We start from the raw sequence: 21,387 nt of genomic DNA on the forward strand, positions 1-21,387 counted from the left end.
TAAAATACCTTAGGCAGATTAAAATGGAAACACAATATACCAAAACTTACAGGATACAGTGAAAGCAATTCTAAGAGGGGAGTTTATAGCAATAAATGCCTACATTAAGAAAAAGAAAAATTTTAAATAAACAACCTAATTTTACACCTCAAGAAACTATAGAAAGAACAAGCTAAGCCCAAAGTTAGTAGGAGGAAGGAAATAACAAAAATCAGAGTGAAAATAAATGGAACAGAGGCTAAAATGATCAATAGGAAAGATCAATGAAACTAAGAGCTAGTTTTTTCTTTTAAATATTTTTATTTATTTATTAATGAGAGACACAGAGAGAGGCAGAGACACAGGCAGAGGGAGAAGCAGGCTCCATGCAGGGAGTCCGAAGTGGGACTCAATCCCAGGTGTCCAGGATCATGCCCTGCGCCAAAGGCAGGCGCCAAACCACTGAGCCACCCAGGCTGCCCAAGAGCTAGTTTTTTTGAAAAAATAAACAATATAGGCAAATCTTTAGCTAGATTCACCAACAAAAAAAGAAAGAGTACTCAAGTAAATAAAATCAGAAAACTAACATGTTAATTTTTCAGTATATTAACTACACTGGAATATAAATAAATAAATAAATAAATAAATAAATAAAATGAGAAATGAAGGAGGAGATGTTATATTTGATGCCTCAAAAATACTAAGGATCATAGGAAACTACTATGAATAATTACACATCAATAAATTGGATAAGCTAGAAGAAATGGATAAATTGCTAGAACATACAATCTGCCAATAGTGAATCATAAAGAAATAGAAAATCTGAACAGACCAATTACTAGTAAGAATATTGAATTCATAAACACAAACACTGCCAACAAAGAAAAGTCCAGGACCAGATGGCTTCACTGTTGAATTCTATCAAACATTTAAAGAATATCAATTCTTTTCGAATTCTTCCAAAAAACGGAACACTTCCAAATTCATCTTATGAGGTCAGCATTACCCTGATACTAAAGCTAGCAAGGACACTATAAAAAAAGAAAATTATAGGCCAATATCCTTGATGAACACAGATGTAGAACTCCTCAACAAAGTATCATACACCATGATCAAGTGGGATTTATTCCTGGGATACAGAGATGCTTCAACATAGGCATATCAATAAATATGATACATTACATTAACAAAAAAAGATAAAAATAACATTTCAGTAGATATAGGAAAAGCATTTGACAAAATTCAACAGCCTTTCATGATAAAATCTCTCCACAAATTATGTATAGAAAGAATGTACCTCAGGGAGCCTGTGGCTCAGTTAGTTAAGTATCCAACTCTTGATTTTGGCTCAGGTCATGATCTCAGGGTCATGAGATCAAGCCCTGCATCAGGCTCTATGCTCAGTATGGAGCCTGCTTAAGATTCTCTCTCTCTCAAAAGAAAAAAAAAGATTCTCTCTCTCCCTCTTCCTCTGCCCCTTCCTACCACCTGCTCGTGCCCTTTCTCTCACTTTCTCAAAAAAAGAAAGAATATACCTCAACGTAATGAAAGCTGTATATGATAAGCCTACAGCTAACATTATATTCAATGGGAAAAAGCTGAAACAAAATCAGAAACAAGAAAAAGATGTTCACTTTTCACCATATTTGTTCAACACAGTATTGGACATCTTAGCCAGAGTAATTAGGCAAGAAAAAGAAATAAATTGGAAAGGAAGAAGTAAAATCATTTCTATTTGCAAGTGGAAATAGGGAGAGGCTGGGGAAAAGGGACAAACTTTCCATTATAAGATGAATAAAATCTGAGAATATATATATTTTTAAGATTTTATTTATGTATTTGACAGGGAGAACACAAGCAGGGGCAGCAGGAGAGAGAGAAGCAGGCTTCCCATTGATCAGGGAGCCCGATGTGGGGCTTGACCCCAGGACCCTGGGACCTGAGTTGAAGACAGAAGCTCTAACCAACTGAGCCACCCAGGTGCCCTAAGTCTGAGAATCTAATGTATAAGATGGTGACCATAGTTGACAATACTATATTGTATAACTGAAATTTGTCAACTGAGTAGAACTTAAGTGTACACACACACACACACACACACACACACACAGCAAATATGTGAGGTGATGGATGAGTTAATTAACTTGATGTTGATTGTGGGAATCCTTTTACAGTATATACTGATAGCAAAATCATCAAAATGTTGTATACTTCAGATATATTACAATTTTAGTTGTCAATTATACCTTAGTGAAGCTGAAAAAAAAAAAGATACTCCACAAATGGTCTTCATCCTTAATTTCTTTAATCTGAGATCACTGTAATTTTGAAGTTAGCATGTTAAAATATCAGTTGTGCTTTTGAGGATAGCATAAATTATTTAAGAAAACACACAGCTTTTTAGCTGTCATTACCTGTTGATCAAAACACCTGCCAAGAATGAAAACTTCCTGTGCAAGAATTGCTTCTGGTGGAGATATTGGAATGAATGGCCATCGTCAAGGTAGAATTCACCCATGGCAGAACCCTGGGAAGTGAATCATAGATAGAGGATGTGTTATGCAATAGCTTACTAGGAAAAGAATGTCACCCACTAAAGGGATTAAAAATTTGTGAAAAAATTTATTAAACAAAGCTTAATATTCAAATTGTACAATGTAGTCATACAAATATATATATTCAACATCCATCAGTGAAATAATATGAATAACGAAGTCATATAAGAGGAACATAGAGTTACACCTTGTTGAAAAAGATTTAAACTACAAAATATGGTGAGTGGCATAGGTGGCTTCTTTGAATATACTAACCTAGAATGTGATGACAGGTCAAGAAAAGTTCATAAAAAAGAAAAGTTCAAAAAAAAAAAAAAAAAAAAAAGAAAAGTTCATAGAATCAAACTAAAACTAAAGAGATTAAGTATATAATGGATGAGATCAGCTATCTTTAGAAACCCTCCATTTAGAGAATGGTATCTAGTTCCCATTTCCTTTCAGTAGGACACCTTTGTCATGTCAAACAATGTCACAGCACTTCATATGGCAGTTTACTGTTAATTGATAATGCTTGATGTGCTACGGGTCTTGAGTCTCTTGAATTTATTCCATGGTCTAAGGCTCATAGTTTGGCCCAAGAAGACATGTCTAAGTGAAACAGATGGAAAAGAAAGCTTAATTATCTTATAATATTTGCGTAGGAGTATGAATTTGTGGTTAGTCCTGTGGAAGAGTAAGAATTTGTGTTGGTATTATAGGTGGGCAAATGGATAGGAAAGGAATCTGCTATAGGTTTTATTTGGGTCAAAAGATCTTCTAAAAAGGACATACAAATTCTGGATCCTTCTAGGCTTTTACCCCAGAAGATATTAGTTGTTTGAGCCATCTGATGAGAGCAGAAGTCGTTGTGTGGGGTTGGTGTTCCTGAAATGTTGCATAGTTACAGGCAATTGAGTTTTAGGGCTAATCTATGTGGTAGGCTGACTAGGCCCAATGGGCATGCAGTTCAGTGGTAATGCCAAACTTCAGAGCACCAAGGGTCACGGTGCCCCAGTGGCAACTTCTGTCATTTCTACTTCTCAGAATTCTTTTTTTTTTTTAAAAGGATTTTATCTTTTTTTTTTTTAATTTTTTATTTATTTATGATAGTCACAGAGAGAGAGAGAGAGGCAGAGACACAGGCGGAGGGAGAAGCAGGCTCCATGCACCAGCAGCCCGACGTGGGATTCGATCCCAGGTCTCCAGGATCGCGCCCTGGGCCAAAGGCAGGCGCCAAACCGCTGCGCCACCCAGGGATCCCTCAGAATTCTCTTAAGAACAATTCCAATGGGATCCCTGGGTGGCGCAGTGGTTTGGCGCCTGCCTTTGGCCCAGGGCGCGATCCTGGAGACCCGGGATCGAATCCCACGTCGGGCTCCCAGTGCATGGAGCCTGCTTCTCCCTCTGCCTGTGTCTCTGCATCTCTCTCTCTCTCTCTCTCTCTCTCTGTGTGACTATCATAAATTAAAAAAAAAAAAAAAGAAAAAAGAAAAAAAAAAGAACAATTCCAAGAAAGTTAGACAAGTGGGACAATGACTCAGGAATGATTTAAAACTTTGATTTCTAGAAAAACATCAGAGGCACTCATCCCATAATTGGGGTTTATCATTTTTACATAGTGTCACATACTCAAAAGGCCACTATTCCTATAAAGAGATAAAGTAGTAACAAATAGAAAAAAAAAAAAAAGTAGTAACGAATGAGATGTGTAAAGGTAACATTTTCTAAATACCTTAGTGCTTAGGGCCACCCGGAGTCCATACGGGGAATCAGACATGTAGCCTGTGGATTTTCCTATAGTTGTCTTTATTGGTACTATACTTCCACCTCGCTGAAATACCGGTATCTACAACAAAACAATACTCTCAGGAAAGGAGTATTCGTATAAGGCAATTTCAATGTAGAATCTAAAAATATTTTGTCGTACAAGACTCACATGCTTTAGAAATATAGACTCAAAGGTGAAATAAATTTGTGAGCAGAGATGGAAAATATGGAAGTCATGGCATTAAAAGGAAAAGAGTTCGAACACTAAAAATGGTCCATTTTTAAATTATTAGGGAAACTTCTCACCTTTCATCAATTTATTATCTATTTTGCCTATCCTATTTGAAGTTCCTATTTTGTATTTTTAATTTTCTTGTCAACGTAATACATGTGTTTATTTCTAGTGCCCTGCTAAGGAGCGAGTTTTTGTGCCTATATAAGTAGGCTCACATGTATGTACATGTGCATATGAAATATTACATTTTTTTTTGGTTTTGGGGAGATGGCTGTCCTTACTATATGGTCTATGCCCTTCCTGCCCCCTGCTTCCCTGGATCACCAGGATGATGGAAAAATTTTGAGAGTAAATCTGTGAAACTTCTATTATAGAAGCCACCAAACACACTTAAAGTGACTTTCACCACAGTGTTACAGGCATGGCCCATATCTATGGTTCTTCTGGAATGGCATTCCCAGCAAAGAAAGCCCAGTAAATTTCCTGCCTCCCCGTACAATCCCCTGTAAGGAAACTCTTTGGATCACATGAGGACTTGTACTTCGCTCTAGATAAAGTACAAGAGGGAGAAAAGTACAAGAATATAAATGAAGTTAGGAGTGAAGGCAGAGTAGTTAAGACGTCCACCCTCTGCCTGACAGCAAGAATAAAGCACATTTATCTCCCCCTCATCAACCAATCGCTACTTCTTTTCTTTTTTCCCAATGACAGAGGTAGTAAATTAGTACAGAATGGGCTCAGAAGTGGGATGCTACCCAGCTGATCTGGGGTCTTAGCTCTGCCACAATCTAGCCACAGCCCTGGACAAGTAGTTGAATTTCCCTGAACTCAGTTTCTTCACCTGTAAGCATGAGGAGTTGGAGTAGATGAATGTTTAGGTCTCTTTTAGATCTGAAAGTTGACATCTGACATCATTTTATTATTAAGAGTTAATATTACTGATAACAGCTTTAAAAAATAACATCAATGTATCTTTATTAATTTTAGCACCACTTTGGGCCTGTAGCGGTTGTGATCTAGCTGCAAGAGCAAACGTCCCTTCACGAGTTCAGTCTGGACAGGCCCCCTTAACTCTAACATCAGAACTGACAGCCTTCCCCTGGGCGTAGAGGGCCAGGGTTACAATGGAAATCATGTTTTGTGACTTGGCCCTATAGAAGGACATTCTGTATGGTGTGTGTGCTGACCACCATCTTTACTCTGTTTTCAGCGTTTCTATTTTTCTTAGACACACAAATGTAAATATTTGGGGAAAAGTCATCCTTTCACAGTATGTCTCCTACTGTGAAATCAGGCTAAACGTTGATACTTTTTTCTCAAACTTTTACATGCTTCGTGTTGTACAATTCATATACCATACAATTCACCCACTTAAGGTGTACAATGAAATGTCTTAGTATATTGAGAGTCGTGCACCTATCACCACAATTTAAAACATCTTCGTCATCCCAAAAAGAATCCTCGTACTCATTAGCAGTAATTCACCATTGCTCTCAAGCCCTCTCCCTGCCCCAGCCCCTTGCAGCCCTTCATCTACTTTTTGTCTTTCTCCCTATGTGTTGTTATGCAGAACACTAATGTGATTGGTTCTTTCTATGTAGGCACATGTGTTAGACTGAATGTTTGTGTCCCCCTCCAAGTCATGTGTTGAAGTCCCAACCACCAATGTGACTGTATTGTATTTGGGGATAGAGCCTATAAAGAGGTAATTAAGGTTAAGTGAAGTCAGAAAGTGGGGCCCTGATCTGATAGGATTAGTGTCTACAAGTGGAGACCTAAGAGAGCTCACTCTCTTCCTCTGCTGTGTGAGGACACAGCAAGAAGGTGGCTGTCTACATGCCAGGAAGAGAGTCCTCACAAGGAACTGAATTGTTGGCACCTTAATCTGGAACATCTAGCCTCAGAACCGTGAGAAATAAACTTCTGTTGGGTAAGCCACCCAGTCTGGGGTATTTTATGATGGCAGCCTATGCAGACTGATACAGCACAACAGGTAAAAATAACAGCTTGAAAATAACTTACAGTGTCTAAGGCTACCGGGATCTTCACAGTACATGCTCCTTCCCAATGAGCAAATGTTTTAGAGTCATACCAGACCTGAAAAGGAACAGACCCTAATGAAAACGAGTATAGGAACAACTCTGCTCACAATTTCATTATTCAGTAAAACATTTATCTGGATTTCAAATAACCAGGAAGCTAAAATAAGTATAATTAAAAAAAATTCTTGAGTGGAAGTTAGCAAGAACATATGCTTATAAGAAGATCCCAAAGGACTACCCTGGTACTGTGATGGATTAAGTTCACTAAAAGGCCATTCATTTGTCCATTTGTCCATCTGCCTACCACATGCCCAGCACTGCTAGGCACATCAGTGGACAGAAAGACAGAGTACCTGCCCTCATGGATTTTACAGTCTGGTTGTCTTAGAAGTTTAATGTGTTAAGAGTAAAAAAGATGATGGAAGAAAGACAAAGCAACAACAAAAAAGAAAAGCATATTGTGAGCAACTAAATTATAAATGAGGTGGGAGAAAAGGAAAGTGTCTAAGAAGGAAACAGATCTTGGAGAAAGACAAATGGTAACTTGGATTGCTACTATAATGTCATCTTTTAGCAGAGTGCAATTCAGGCATGAAGTTCAAAATCCTTTTTTTTTTTTTTTTTAAAGATTCATTTATTTATTCATGAGAGACACGGAGAGAGAGAGGCAGAGGGAGAAGCAGGCTCCCCGCAGGAGCCTGATGCAGGACTCAATCCCAGGACTCTAGGATCATGCACTGAGCCGAAGGCAGATGCCCAACCGCTGAGCCACTCAGGCGTCCCAGTGAAGGTAAAATTTTTTTTTTTTTTAAGATTTTATTTATTTTTATTCATGATACACACACACACACACACAGAGAGAGAGAGAGAGAGAGAGAGAGAGAGAGAGGCAGAGACGCAGAGGGAGAAGCAGGCTTCATGCAGGGAGCCTGACGTGGGACTCGATCCCAGGTCTCCAGGATCAGGCCCTGGGCCGAAGGCTGCACTAAACCACTGAGCCACCCGGGCTGCCCTGAAGTTTAAATTCTTATCTGGGATCTTCATTGAGGGGGATTTTGTCCCTGAAGTACCAAGAAGGTCCTCCAAAGGAATTTGATAGGATAACTCCTTAAGACACCAGCAGCAGCAGTATGGAAACAAAAACCTCTTTTTCTCTCTTTTAGCTCTGTATAATTTCTGGCAGCCACAGAGTCTATTTCGCAAGGTCACGTCCTGGGATTACCACATCCTTTCTAGAGCTGTCCTGTCCGGCAGTGAATGTGAGAGGGCTGTGACCTGACCATGGTCTGTTCCGGTGAACCCTTGATTCAACATGATCGACCCTACCTTGTCGCCATGTATTATCCTCAGCTGGATCCAATTTGCTAATATTTTGTCAAGGATTTCCGTGCCTGTGTTTATGAGGGATTTTTTTTTTAAGATTTATTTATTCATGAGAGACACAGAGAGAGAGGCAGAGACACAGGTAGAGGGAGAAGCAGGCACCCTGTGGGGAGTCCTATGTGGGACTCGATCCCAGGACCACAGGATCATGACCTGAGCCGAAGACAGATGCTCAATTACTGAGCTACCCAGGTGCTCCTCTTATAATGTCTTTCTTTGACAAATTCCAGTAGCTTTAGATAAAGAGTAGTGGGAGTGAAAGGTAAAAGAAAAAAAAATGGACGTAAATAACGTTTTGGGATTACCTGTTTACCATTTCCAGAACTAATTAGAATAAGAGGTAATATGTATAGGGTAAATCCTCTGGTGCTATATGAATATACAAAGGTCCCCTGCCCATCACCCATTTAGCCCATCATCCCCTCCACCTCCCTCCACTGACCCTCAGTTTGTTCTCTATAGTTAAGAGTCTTTTATGGTTTGTTTCCCTCTCTTTTTTTTTTCCTATCCCATATGTTCACCTGTTTTAGCTCTTAAATTAATTGCACCTGTGATTGAAATCATATGGTAATAGTCTTTCTCTGACTGACTTATTTCACTTAGTATAATATACCTTGGCTCCATTCATGTTGTTGCAAATGGCAAGATTTCATTCTTTTTGATGGTCGAGTAATATTCCTATATGTATATATACCATGTCTTTATCCATGCATTAGTTGTTGGACATTTGGACTTTCCCCCTAGTTTGGCTACTCTGGATGTTGCTGCTATAAACATTGGGGTGCATGTGTCCCTTCAAATCACTGTGTTTGTATCTTTTGGGTAAATACCTACTAGTGCCATTGCTGGGTCATAGGATAGTTCTATTTTTAACTTTTTGAGGAAACTCCATACTGTTTCCCAGAGTCAGTCCAGGAATATCTTGATATGGAGGTCTCATATCAGTTTGGTAACTGTCACCCCTCATCCCTCTGCCTGCAGAAGCCTGTGGTAATGCTCCCATGCTCAAGGACTCTCTCCAGGGTTTGTTTCCTCCTCGATCTCCATACCATACCCTCTTTCCCTGGTCTGGTGCCCCAAATTTCTGCTCTGCCTCTTCTCCTGTCCCCTTTGCAATATATCCTTGGTCTGTCTCTGGAGGCTGTTGCCATACTCATGGATCTCTGCTCTGCAGCCCGTGGACGAATCATACCTCTTCCCTGTGCCCTGCCTAGGTTCAATGCCTTGGGCTCCAGCAGTGCAGGATGATATTTTATACAGTAATAAAATCAATGACGACAGCCAATAAACAAGTTGGGAGGCTGGAGGAGCATAAAGGAAAGTCACCATTGTTACTTTTTACCCACTTTGGCAAGTGTCTGGAGACCAGTTTTTGGTACCAAAAATTTAAGATTTAGTTAGAGCCAGAACCAAAGAGCAAAGTCTCTTCTTACTTATGCTTCCTCCCAGAGACTGATACCTCTTAGTAGACTAAAGATTTCTTCCTACTCAAAGCTTCAGTGTGTTTACTAGGAATCACTTACACAAGTCCAAGTATGAAGGTAAAGAACTATTCTGACCCTCCTTGGTGCTATCATCTATTCATCTTTCTCCTCACTGTTAGTTCCATTAAGTTTCTTGACCTCCAAGGTCATGACTTACAAGAATCTTCAGTTACTATAGTCATTTAGGCTGTCTTCACAACTACATAAGGCAGTCTATTTCCTAACAGGCTAATTCATCAGAATGAAAGAGGAAGATATGAAACATGTAAGATACATGGCTGTCCATCATTTATGCTTACCTCATTTGATCCTGGCAGGAACACATCAACCGTGGTGGCTTTTGGTTCTGTGACTGGATGAACCAATAAAGCGCTTCCTGAAAAACAGAAGAAATAAAGTTGAAAATCATTCTAAGAGGTCTGACAACATCCTTCTCCTTTGAGTGCTTTTGTGGTTTTAGAGACCACTCAACTATGATCTTGGTGAAAGTAGAGACCTTGGTGAGCTGAACCAATGATTCATCATAGCGATACATTGTTAGAAAGAGGACTGGTGCTCAAAACGGTGACTGTATTATTACTTATTATTAAATTCCTTATGGCATATTAGGACAATAGGGAGGGACCCTGACACAGTCTATTACAGCCTCATTTGCTCATAGCTGCTAGTATGCCAAGAGTCTGAAAGAGTCATCACATTTCACCAGGTGCATCATTGTTTGCTATGACTTTGAAAATGGTAAGCCTATAACTGTTATCCAGAACTGTGGTCAGAATGGATAGGAGTATATCCATGGGCAGTTATCACTAGGAAGGCTGTAATTCTCTCTCTCTCTCTTTTTTTTTAAAGATTTATTTATTTATTTATGATAGACATAGAGAGAGAGAGAGGCAGAGACACAGGCAGAGGGAGAAGCAGGCTCCATGCCAGGAGCCCAATGTAGGACTCGATCCCGGGACTCCAGGATCACACCTTGGGCCAAAGGCAGGCGCTAAACCGCTGAGCCACCCAGGGATCCCCAAGAAGGCTGTAATTCTCTTAAAGGTAATCTAGATCATTAATTTTGTTTTGACTCTGTCACTATGCGTACGTAAATTTCATCCATTTATGCATTCACTCTTTAATTGTACAAATATTTACTGAGTTCCTGATGAGTGCCAGGTATTACGCTAGGCTCTGGAGAGTTAGTGGCATATAAAACAATGCTCCTGTCCTCGTGGAGTTTGCAGTCAGTAAAAATGGATATTAAACAAATAATTACAAATTAGGACAAATACCAAAAAGGAAAGGCACAAAATGGAATGAAAGTTATGTAATAAGAGGAAGGAAGTAGCTATTTAAACTGAGACCCAAAAATAAGTGGAGATGTAGCACTAGGCACTAGGTTTTTTATATTTTAGGATTTCTGCTTGTTAGAAACAGGATGCACCTTTTGGGCTACTCTCTGTTAAGCCTTGTTTCATGAGTCCTAGTCCTAAAATGATAAACTTCCATAATCTGGTTAACCTTTATTAAAGAAGAGGCCAACAAAAACACAACCAACAACCCTATTTTGCATATGAAGTAAACGTTTTTACTGCTGTAACCATCTGGTTCACCGTCTTGTACTTCCATTCCCTATAGTGGTATCATAAGACTCAGGAGTGGATCCAGAACAGGAATCTCGAATTGCACTCACAAATAGAATGGGTTTATAGGAAGTTAACAATATGAGAAGTGCTACATGACCACAGAATCGCGCTATCATTCCACTAATATACTAAAAATCTTTTTTTTTTTTTAAATTTTTTTTTTATTTATTATTTATTATAGTCACAGAGAGAGAGAGAGAGAGAGGCAGAGACACAGGCAGAGGGAGAAGCAGGCTCCATGCACCGGGAGCCCGACGTGGGATTCGATCCGGGGTCTCCGGGATCGCGCCCTGGGCCAAAGGCAGGCGCCAAACCGCTGCGCCACCCAGGGATCCCTATACTAAAAATCTTAATGCCAGAATTTCTTTTATTTTTTTTGTTTTGATAGTTTTTTTTTTTTTAGTGCTCTTAAACAGGAAATAAAACAGAAACATAGAGTATTTATCATAATGAAAATTAAGCAAGAAATGCTCACCCAGCATGTATTCATCTTCTACACCAAAAGTGTCTAATTCCTCTGGGAACTCTATCCACAGAGGCCTGGGGAAAGAAAAAAAAATTTCTTACTTCAACATCATTAGATGTTTTATTACTATTAAATCAGTTATATTTTCAGTTTTATAACTACTCAAATTGGAAAAGCCAAAGAGCCAAGACTCTTTTTTAATGATTTGAAATTTTATGAGCAATTGCTAGCATTACTATATATTTTTCTAATGTGAGGGATCTATCTACTCGCTGAAATATTCCAATGAAAGATTGAGAATTCTAGGACCTACAGTTTTTCCTTCTGATTGTTGAGTACTAAATACTATTCTGAAGGCAGAATCAGAGACCTATGTATGCAAGTCCAAAAGCCGAACATACTCAATATGGACCAATTTAATGTTTGTAAAACCGTATTTTATAATGATGTGAAATTTGTGCCACAGTTTTCATGCTGTCACTGCCTTTCATGCATCCTTAATCATTATCTATTTAAATGAAAAGAACTGGTTTTACTTGTTTTCAAGCAGGAAACATTTTTGAAGTATTGAGAAACTATTGTGTGTTTTTGTATGTTTATTATACTGTTTTACACAACTATCCAGGAGGCATTTGGGCTCATAAAGATAATAAAATCATCAATATCTGTGCATCTGGATTTCAACTTAATGGTTCTAATATTTTTTCAACCTTACGAGTAAAGGATATTTAGTAAGAGAAACTTATTTTTATTCACTAGCCTTTGTAATAATATATATCCTTTTCCTACTGAAGAGTAACAAAGCAGTAGTCTTTCAATATGGCTGATGTCTAGAATCATCAGGGAAACTTCTAACAAATCTAGATCCTGAGACCTACCCAAGGAGATGCCTAGTAGGTCTGGAGATGTGACCTTGGAATCTATAATTTTAAGAAGCTTCCTCAGGTGATTCTAGTCGAGCCAGGCTTAGGAACTGCTGATCTGGAAGCCTTGATGTATATGTGTCTCTCTATCATTCTCTAACTTAGAAAGTTGGTTTTTCACATCCTGCCTTCAAAACAAAATCAGAATATAATTTATATCCTGGGAAAAAAGTTCACCTCAAACTTGGAATGTTTAGCCCTAAAGGTAAGATAGAGTCTAAGACAGGCAGAATAAATTGTTCTTCATGAGAGGATGATTGTGAAGTTAAATAGTGAATTCAGTTATAGTCACTTCTTTTTTTCTTTGAAAAATCTCTATTTCTGTCTCTTATCAAATATTAACACTTGAATCACAAAGTAGCAGGGAATCTGGCTTTTCTGTGACCTCAACTTCTTGACCCTGCTCAGTTGTGAGGACACTTGATTAAACATGTGGCTTTTCTCTTGAAATCACTGTGTAATTACTTCGTTCCCCAAGGGCTAGGGGGTTTTCTGGTATAGGTTAGCTGCTGGGGCCCCCAACCCATGAAGCCTATTTACCTCATGACTGGTTCAGCAGCCACATGTGCGCAGTAGAAGAGAAAATACCAATAGGGCAGGAGGGCATAGCGCTGCCTGATGGCTTCCCGGATGAGCCGAGTGTACTCCTCCCCAAAGAGCCAGGGTTCTCGCCGCTTGGTCTTCATGGTAGCATGGCCACGGAAGAAGGGCTGGTAGGCTCCAGCCTGGTACCATCGCACTAGCAGCTCAGCCTCTGGATTCCCGATGAAGCCGCCTACATCAGCTGATTAATCAGTCAGAGAGAGGCCTAATGAGGCAACCAGGCTTCTAACAAATGTTGCACACAGGTAAAATAAGGGCTTGTAGACTGACAGGACAAATATACTTGCTGTATGTGCACTCAAAATGCCAGGATGAAACTGTGGACTGAAATTAGGGAGCACACATTTAAAAACTCAGCCTATTTGAGGATCTGACAATATTGTCTTTGAATCCTCTTTTCTTATCCAAAGCCAAAGTCAGAGGTTTTACTACAAGATCAACATTTCTGTATGTTTCCAAACCCAGAAATTGCAAAATGTTGACCTGACTCAATAACTCTGTGTTTAGTGGTGGGGTGAGGGCGGTTGGCAATTGATTTCCTTTGAAAGCAACAGCTCAAGCAAGATAAAAATTGTAGAACTAAAGAAAAACAGACGATCAGAATTAGAGATTTAGGTATAATTGTGTGCTTAGTCCTTAAGCAGGAGACATATTCTTGGTATGGGGATCAATGCCGTAAGAAACACATCTATCAAAGAGTGACATTAACTTCTATTCCTACAGAAAACAAGGAACAGCTGGAACTAGTCATGCTGTGCACCCTCCATATTGAGATTTCTCATCTGCAGAGAATTACTAGGATTTTGGGAAGGCAGCCCATCAGGGAATCCTATTATAACTAAATTTATCTTTCCTGAGAGTGTATCTTTTTTTTTTTTTTAAGTTAAAATATGTCATAGAATCTTAAACCTGCTGAGTGAAAAGCATTTCTGTGAGGCTGATTTTTGATTTGCTCAATTCTTTGTACTCTCCATTTTTCTCACTTTGAAGAAGAAAAGGTATGTTTCAGGAAGAGAGACTCAATTCTCAAGACCATCTAAGGAGGAATCAGAGAAAGAGGGAAAGAAGCACTTGGGCTCTCTGATACCTTTATTTCATGTCCTCATTTCAGACAAGATACAAACTGCTTGGAAGTGTCCCTTCACTTTCCTCATTTTCTCATTCCCAGTTATCCCTGCCCCAAACCACGCATGAGGTCACATTTGTGACCAGCCTTGACAGAGAAACACCCTTGCTTTTTATTTTTCTCTCACTTCAAGCCTGAGGATATCATCTTACCTCCACAAAAAGAGATCCCAGTAATGCTGAGGGTGAGTAACATAGGGATAGAAATTTTCAGGTAGCTCCATTCTGCTGTGTTGTCGCCCGTCCACACAGCACCTTGGATCACCAGTAACAAGGTATGGAAAAAAAAAATCACAAATCAGCCCATGCACTCAATTTCATAGATTGCTTATTTGAAATAGACAAATTAATATTAAGGAAAGCATTTCTTTCTGACCTTAAAATATACAAATTCTGGTTTCTACAATGAAAATATATTAATCTAATGTGAAGAAGTTCTTAAAATCCACAAAACATTTTGTGAGAATATTCTGAAATGGCACTTATTTTTGAAGTATAACTTCAGCCTGATTTTAGGAAACATTAAAAAAATCAACTTTACTGAAATATAACTTACATACAATAAATGTACCTATTTTAAGTGACGAGTTTGATGAGTTTTGAAAGCTGTAACTGGCACCACAAGCAGGGTACAGAACGATTTCCATAATTGTAAAAGACTACGTGGGCTTCTTTGTTGTCATTCTATATGTCTTTTCTAAAATTTCATATAAATGGAAACATACATACTATTTTGTGTTTTAGCTTTTTTTGCTCAGCATAATGTTGTAGTTTATTCCTTTTTATTTGAGGACTAGTATTCCATAGTATGGATCTATTATTGAGTTGTTTATCCACTCACCTATTGATGGATATTTGAATTCTTTCTAAATTTGGGCTATTATGAATGAAGCTGCTATAAATATTTGTGTATAAATCTTTGCATGACATATGTTTTTCATTTCTCTTGGGTGTGGAATTGCTGGATCTGTGTTCAGTGTATGTTGAACATTTTAAAATTCCAAACTGTGTGACATAGTGGTTGTACTGCTTTTACATTATCAATACATGACAATTTCAGTTGCTGTACATTCTTGACAACACTTGGTAGTGTCAGTCTTTTTAATTCTAGCTACTGTAATGGATGTGCAGTGCTGTCTCTCTGGGTTTTAATTTGTATTTCTCTACAGACTAATGATGAGCATCTTTTCACATATTTATTGATTATTCATATGTCTTTTGTAAAGTGTATATTCAAATATTTTGCTTATTTTTAAAAGTATTTGTCTTTTTATTATATAACTGTAAAAGTTATATATTTTGGATACAAGTTCTTTGACAGATATATATGTATATTGCAGATATTTTCTCTCAGTCTGTGGCTTGACTTTTACTTTTTTAATATCTTTGAAATGGTAGAGGTTTTTAATTTTTTTTTGAGGTTTTTTAATTTTGATGAACTCCAAGTCAGCATTTTTTCCCCCTTTTATGGTTCATTCTTTTTGTTTTCTACCCAAGAAATCTTGTCTATTTGAGTCACAAATATTTTTTTATGTTCCCTTTTAGAAGTTTTCTGTTTGTTTTAGCTTTTATAGTGTAGGTTTATGTTCCATTTTGAATTACTTTTTGTGTGTGGTGAGAGGTAAGAGTCAAGGTTCTTTTCCTACGCTGCCCGTCTGCCATCCATACTCAGTGTTCTGACACCATTTATTGAAAAAAATCCTTTCTCCACTGAATTGACTTGGCAACTCTGTTCCTTATTAATTGATTGATCATATGTGTGTTGGACTCTTTCTGGATTCTTTATTTTGTTCCATTGATTTATATGCCTATTTCTCCATCCCTTCTCCAAACAACAACAACAACAACAACAAAAATCCTCTATAATTTAAGAGGAGTGGTACAAACTTTATAAAGGAGACATAGTAACAGTAGCAAGAACAAAAGTTAACATTTATCAAGCCCTTACTGAGCTGGGTGATTCTACTTTGCTTGTAATAGCCTACTTAATTATCACAATCCTAACAGGTAAACATTATTTAACCCCAAGTAATACAGTTACTATATGGTAGAGGCAGGATTGAACTCAGGCAGTCTGACTTGAAAGCCACTGCTCTTGACCACTGTATACGTGGGAAGAGTTTATGAGGACAGATTATAAACCACTAAGGAGATCCACAAAAGAAAAAAATCTTATTTTACTAAATCTAGATTAGTTCTGAAGCATTTTGTCTTTCTTCTACCAAAATAGCTTTGGTAGCTATTTTTGTTTTAATCTTCCATAGAAATTTTAGGCTGTTATGTGGCCAGCAAAGATAAATCTTTTCAAGGGACTGTTTTTTTTTTTTTTTAAAGGTATTCTAATAATTTCTCCTTGACTTCAAATGAGATAAAATGGTTTTTGAAATTGACATGGTGGCATTCTCATCAAGAAAGAAAGTTCATGTAAAAGCATGCCGATATGTTGATGTCCCATATGGTTGTTCAGTCACAAGCGGTCTCTGCCTATGGGTCTAAGCATAAGACTTGACACAGTAGTGTTCTCTGCAATGCCTCACTTAGTACACTTTGGGGCAGGCTGGTAGTTTCACAGAGAGTACTGAAGGCTAGGCAGTAGGCTGATATTTAAGAGATCAGATTACTTAGTATGCATATCTTTTATCATTCTTTTTAGCTGCTACTTAAAAGTTTTCATTAAAAATACTTGACTTTTTTAGTGACTAAAAATGACACTTGTAGAGAATATGGAAAAGAGAGTTAGGTAAATAGAAAACTTAAAAATCACTGATCACGAAGGTACTAAACTTATTGATTTAGATTGCTATCCATATTTTTTATTTTTTAAAAAAAGATTTTTATTTATTTATTCATGAGCGACACACACAGAGAGAGGCAGAGACATAGGCAGAGGGAAAAGCACACTCCCTGGAGTGAACCTGATATGGGATTTGATCACAGGACACCGGGATCACGTCCTGAGCCGAAAGCAGATGCTCAACCACTGAGCCACCCAAGCATCCCTTTCTATATTGTTTAAAACACAACTGTGATAATATACTACAAAAACATGTAAACATTCTGCTTTTTTCCCATTTATTATGATGTCACAAACATATGCTCATGCAATTACAACTATTTTATCTTTTTATTAAATTTTTTTTACTAGTAAAATAATTACATATATGTATTGAGGAAAAATTTAAAAATAACACATGCAAAATCTCTGCTGGAAATCACTTTGTTTAGGACTTTTGCTCTTTGGCTCTTCTGTATGTATGTCTCATCTAATGTGTTTACAGGGACACATAACCTTTTTCTTCCCAAATAATACAATAGAGAGTCCTTATGGTATTTTACCATGGGCAGAGCTTATAAATAGATTTCATCATCAACTTGTAATCACTGAGGTTACTATTTTATTTTTATTATTATTTTTTTGAGGTTACTATTTTAAATAGTCTTATAATGTCATATGGATATACCATCCTTTTATAAATATTCCTTTATTTGGATTTTCTTTCTTTTTTTTTATTTCAGGAATTAATGCTATGGTGAGCATCTCTGTAAATGAATCTTTGCCTAATATAACAATATTTTGGCCTTTTGGAGAATGCCACAGAGGCTGGTTTTCAGGGCTGGAGAAGCCTAATAATGTCTATGATACAGTAAAGGCTGCATTCTTCAAACTAGGACCTAAGCTCCTAGTTATTTGTGCAAGGCCAGGAGACTTAAAATAGCCTTCCCAGTGGAAGGTGGTTAAGGTGAATTAGCTAGTAAACTGAATCCAGTTATAGATGACCCCTGGCCACAAGCAACATCCAGGTCTATTTTAAGCCATATTGCTAAGTGGTTCAACAGGTGGTTGAAGGAATGTCTAAGAAGTATATTTTCCCTGGTTTAGATAAATCAAACAAACAGAATTAGAGATGACCATCCCAGCAGACTGAGATACTCTGAAGCCATTTTCCCAGCAACTTAAGTGGCCATTTCTTCAAAGAGTAAATAAGTAACTAAACTTTATTAAAATTGATGTACTCTGTCTCACAGGACAAAAGGGATATTTCAGGGCATGTCACTTGCTACAATCCAAGGCCTGCCACTTCATCTGCCACTGAAGAGGAAGGCATCAACATAGTAGCAACATATACCATAAATGGTTAAAAAAAAAAAAAAGGCAGGTTGCTAACTTGTGTTTTTAAGTCTGATCATATGAGCCATTCCTCACCATACTTTTGTGATCCAGCAAAGAAAGAACGAGTAAGAACAAAGGGTCTCTCCTTCCCCTCAGATCGTTGTATCAGTCCTTCTGCAGTAGCCATGTGCTAAAATGCAAAGGAGAAAATTTTCAAAGGGATGGTTAGATTAGGGCATTGTGCAGATGTCCCTAATAAGCTACTGGACATGTAAGAAGTAAATAGTAAATGGTGGTGGGAATGTAAAATGGAAAAAAGAAAAATGAATCCACCAAATCCACCAAATAATTTTCATGATGTAATGAAATTCCCCTAATAAGAGTAGAAAACTTTGATTAAAATAGAAATGAAAATAGTAAATAATAAGCTAATATATTCAATGCTTACTATTGCTAGGCATTTTATAAGATGTTCTCTTATGGCCTGGGTGGCCCAGTGGTTCAGTGTTTGCCTTTGCCTCAGGACCTGATCCCAGAGTCCCGGGATTGAGTCCCAGGATTGAGTACCAGATTGGGCTCCCTGCATGGAGCCTGCTTCTCCCTCTGCCTATGTCTCTGCCTCTCTCTGTGTGTCGCTTATGAATAAATAAAATCTAAAAAAAATTTTTTTTCCTCTTATAATCATAGGACAAGCTCTGAGATGGATTGTTTTCATTGATGAAAAAAACTGAGATCCACAGAGGTCAAGTGACTGTCACTGGCCAAAATAGAAAATTCTTTAAAGTAGTTTGCAGTTATAGCAAGAGGCTTTTAAAGAAGGAACCACATACTATCTGAACTGTGCTATATGTAGCCAGCAGCTCCCACTGGAAAGTATGCCAATTGGTGGGAGGGCCGTAGGAACATAGTTACAGGATGAAAATAACAAAGAACCATGGATATCAATTAGGGCAGATGTCTGACAAGTGTTTGGGATGTGACTGACAAATGGAAGACAATTCTACTACCTTCTTTTTTTTAAATTTTTATTTATTTATGATAGTCACACAGAGAGAGAGAGGGAGAGAGGGAGAGGGAGAGAGGGAGAGAGAGAGAGGGAGAGAGAGAGAGAGAGGCAGAGACACAGGCAGAGGGAGAAGCAGGCTCCATGCACCGGGAGCCCGATGTGGGATTCGATCCCAGGTCTCCAGGATCGCGCCCTGGGCCAAAGGCAGGCGCTAAACCGCTGCGCCACCCAGGGATCCCCAATTCTACTACCTTCTTTTTTTTTTTCCCCCCAATTCTACTACCTTCTAATGAGAAGGCTAAGTAGTTAAGGCTTTCTACATTTAAAATTTTATTGAAATTTTGTATCTGTGTTCTAAATCTTATTCCCCTGGTATGAATGTAAGACTTGCTATATTTAGACATTTGTTAAATTTCAAAACATTTGTTTTAACTGTCTTCATTTATGTATTTATACATTACCTACTCCAAAAAAAGCTTTGAGGTATCCAATGCCATTTATTAATGATGCCTGTCAAGGAAGATGCTTCTATATTATCATTAATCTCACAATATCTGTAATTCACCAAGTTCTTTAGAAAAAGAAAAGGTGCAAAAGAAGAAATAATAAGTCCCATATTGGGTACAACCTGAAAAGATCCCTTGCAGTTGTCAGGAAAGTCACACTAAGAGAAATGAACAATATAGAATGGCTATTACAAATGACTTTCAACCCAAAAGGTAGGGCACATGGGTCAAGTGGCTTCTTTATGGGTATCTTACCTGATAAAAACCATAGATGTTGTGAAGTTCCCTGTGCTCCCAATTGCCATGATGAACGGCATTCTTCTGCATGGTTAGCTCTGGCCCTCTAAAGACAGAAGGCTCATTCATGTCGTTCCATATGTAGAGGATGTCAGTAGATCCCTAGGAAGTAAATTTCTTGTTTGGTCATGATAATACTCCTATAGTGATGATGTTAATGTGATAGCCACCCTATTCCTCTTTCATACTCCATTTAATTTATTATTTATAGTGTTTATGATCTATGCTCTGTCTTCTGTTCCAGAGCTACAATAAATAGAAGATCCACAGGGCAGGGAATTTTGTTCATTATGTTCACTGATATATCCCAAACACCTAGAACAGTAGCTCAACCACAGAGATTCCCAATAAGTATTTGTCAATGAATGAAATGAAAGAATGCTTTGTAATATTGTCTGTGAAATACACACTGCCCAGCAAGTCCACTCCGAGACCTACCCTGGAGAACCCACATATAGGAAAGGTTGTGAATGTTGACAGATTCTATAATATCCAACATCTGCTACAACTCTTAAATAAGGGCAATTAAAGCTTTCCATGATAAGGTTCTGCCTTCCCTATAACACTTTGAAAGACTTGACAGCTAAGATACCTCTTAGCATGGTCAAAAGTTTGTGTTCTACATAGAATTGTTCAATTTAGAGTGGAAAGGGGCTGCTGAGTCGTCTAGTTAACATGGTGTTGAAATCCCTATTATAGAATCTCTGATCTCTCAGCATTTGACTCAGTAACTACAATGACATGGAGTCCTTCAGGAAGCTCATTCCACTACTTTCCAAAAGTCCTGCCCCTTGTAACATTCTCTCACTGGGCCTGGCTTGCCTTCTGGGATACCACAGAATACATGTGCTGCCTCACAAGCCAGCCGTTCAAATGCCTCAGGGTGACTTACATGTACTCTTCTGACTCAACATGTATCCTAAACATGTATACTTTGATGAACAAGGCTATTTGGTTTCCAAATATGTAATTACCTTGACTGTCCTTCTTTAGCACTCTCTAAGTAAGGAATTGGCAAGTTTTCTAGAAAGGGCCAAATAATATTTTCAACTCTGCTGACCATAGGCTTATTTCTCAATAACTCAACTCTGATACAGTGCGAAAGCAGCCATTGACAGTAGGGAAATGAATGAACATGGCCAGATTTCGCCCAAGTGTTATTACCCCTGCTCTAAGTTGTTTTCTGTATCCTAATATATGATGCTCAGAAACTAGAGCTTAGTGGTTTAAGACTTGGGCGTGAGAGACAGACTGAGTTCAAATCTTTGGTCCACCACTTACTAAAATGGGTGAAC

At 38.1% G+C, this 21,387-nt stretch overlaps 1 protein-coding gene across 7 annotated transcripts in view; it reads right to left on the bottom strand.

The window, feature by feature from the left end:
- GANC (glucosidase alpha, neutral C) overlaps positions 1–21,387 on the bottom strand; it is a 74,781-nt gene that overhangs the window by 10,689 nt on the left and 42,705 nt on the right. For 5 of the 7 annotated variants that reach the window (XM_041746534.1, XM_041746532.1, XM_041746536.1 and 2 more), the window contains 9 exons: positions 20,051–20,194; positions 18,377–18,473; positions 14,326–14,427; positions 12,985–13,228; positions 11,531–11,595; positions 9,724–9,800; positions 6,538–6,612; positions 4,246–4,359; positions 2,394–2,506 (listed from right to left, as the gene is read on the bottom strand). In XM_041746534.1, coding sequence (XP_041602468.1) covers positions 2,394–2,506; positions 4,246–4,359; positions 6,538–6,612; positions 9,724–9,800; positions 11,531–11,595; positions 12,985–13,228; positions 14,326–14,427; positions 18,377–18,473; positions 20,051–20,194 — 1,031 coding nt within the window. Of the gene's footprint in view, positions 1–2,393; positions 2,507–4,245; positions 4,360–6,537; positions 6,613–9,723; positions 9,801–11,530; positions 11,596–12,984; positions 13,229–14,325; positions 14,428–18,376; positions 18,474–20,050; positions 20,195–21,387 lie in introns of those variants that run through there. The other 2 variants (XM_041746535.1, XR_005986362.1) reach the window with 2 other exon arrangements.

The sequence above is a fragment of the Vulpes lagopus genome, chromosome 2 (assembly GCF_018345385.1).
Source record: "Vulpes lagopus strain Blue_001 chromosome 2, ASM1834538v1, whole genome shotgun sequence".
NCBI lineage: Eukaryota > Metazoa > Chordata > Mammalia > Carnivora > Canidae > Vulpes > Vulpes lagopus.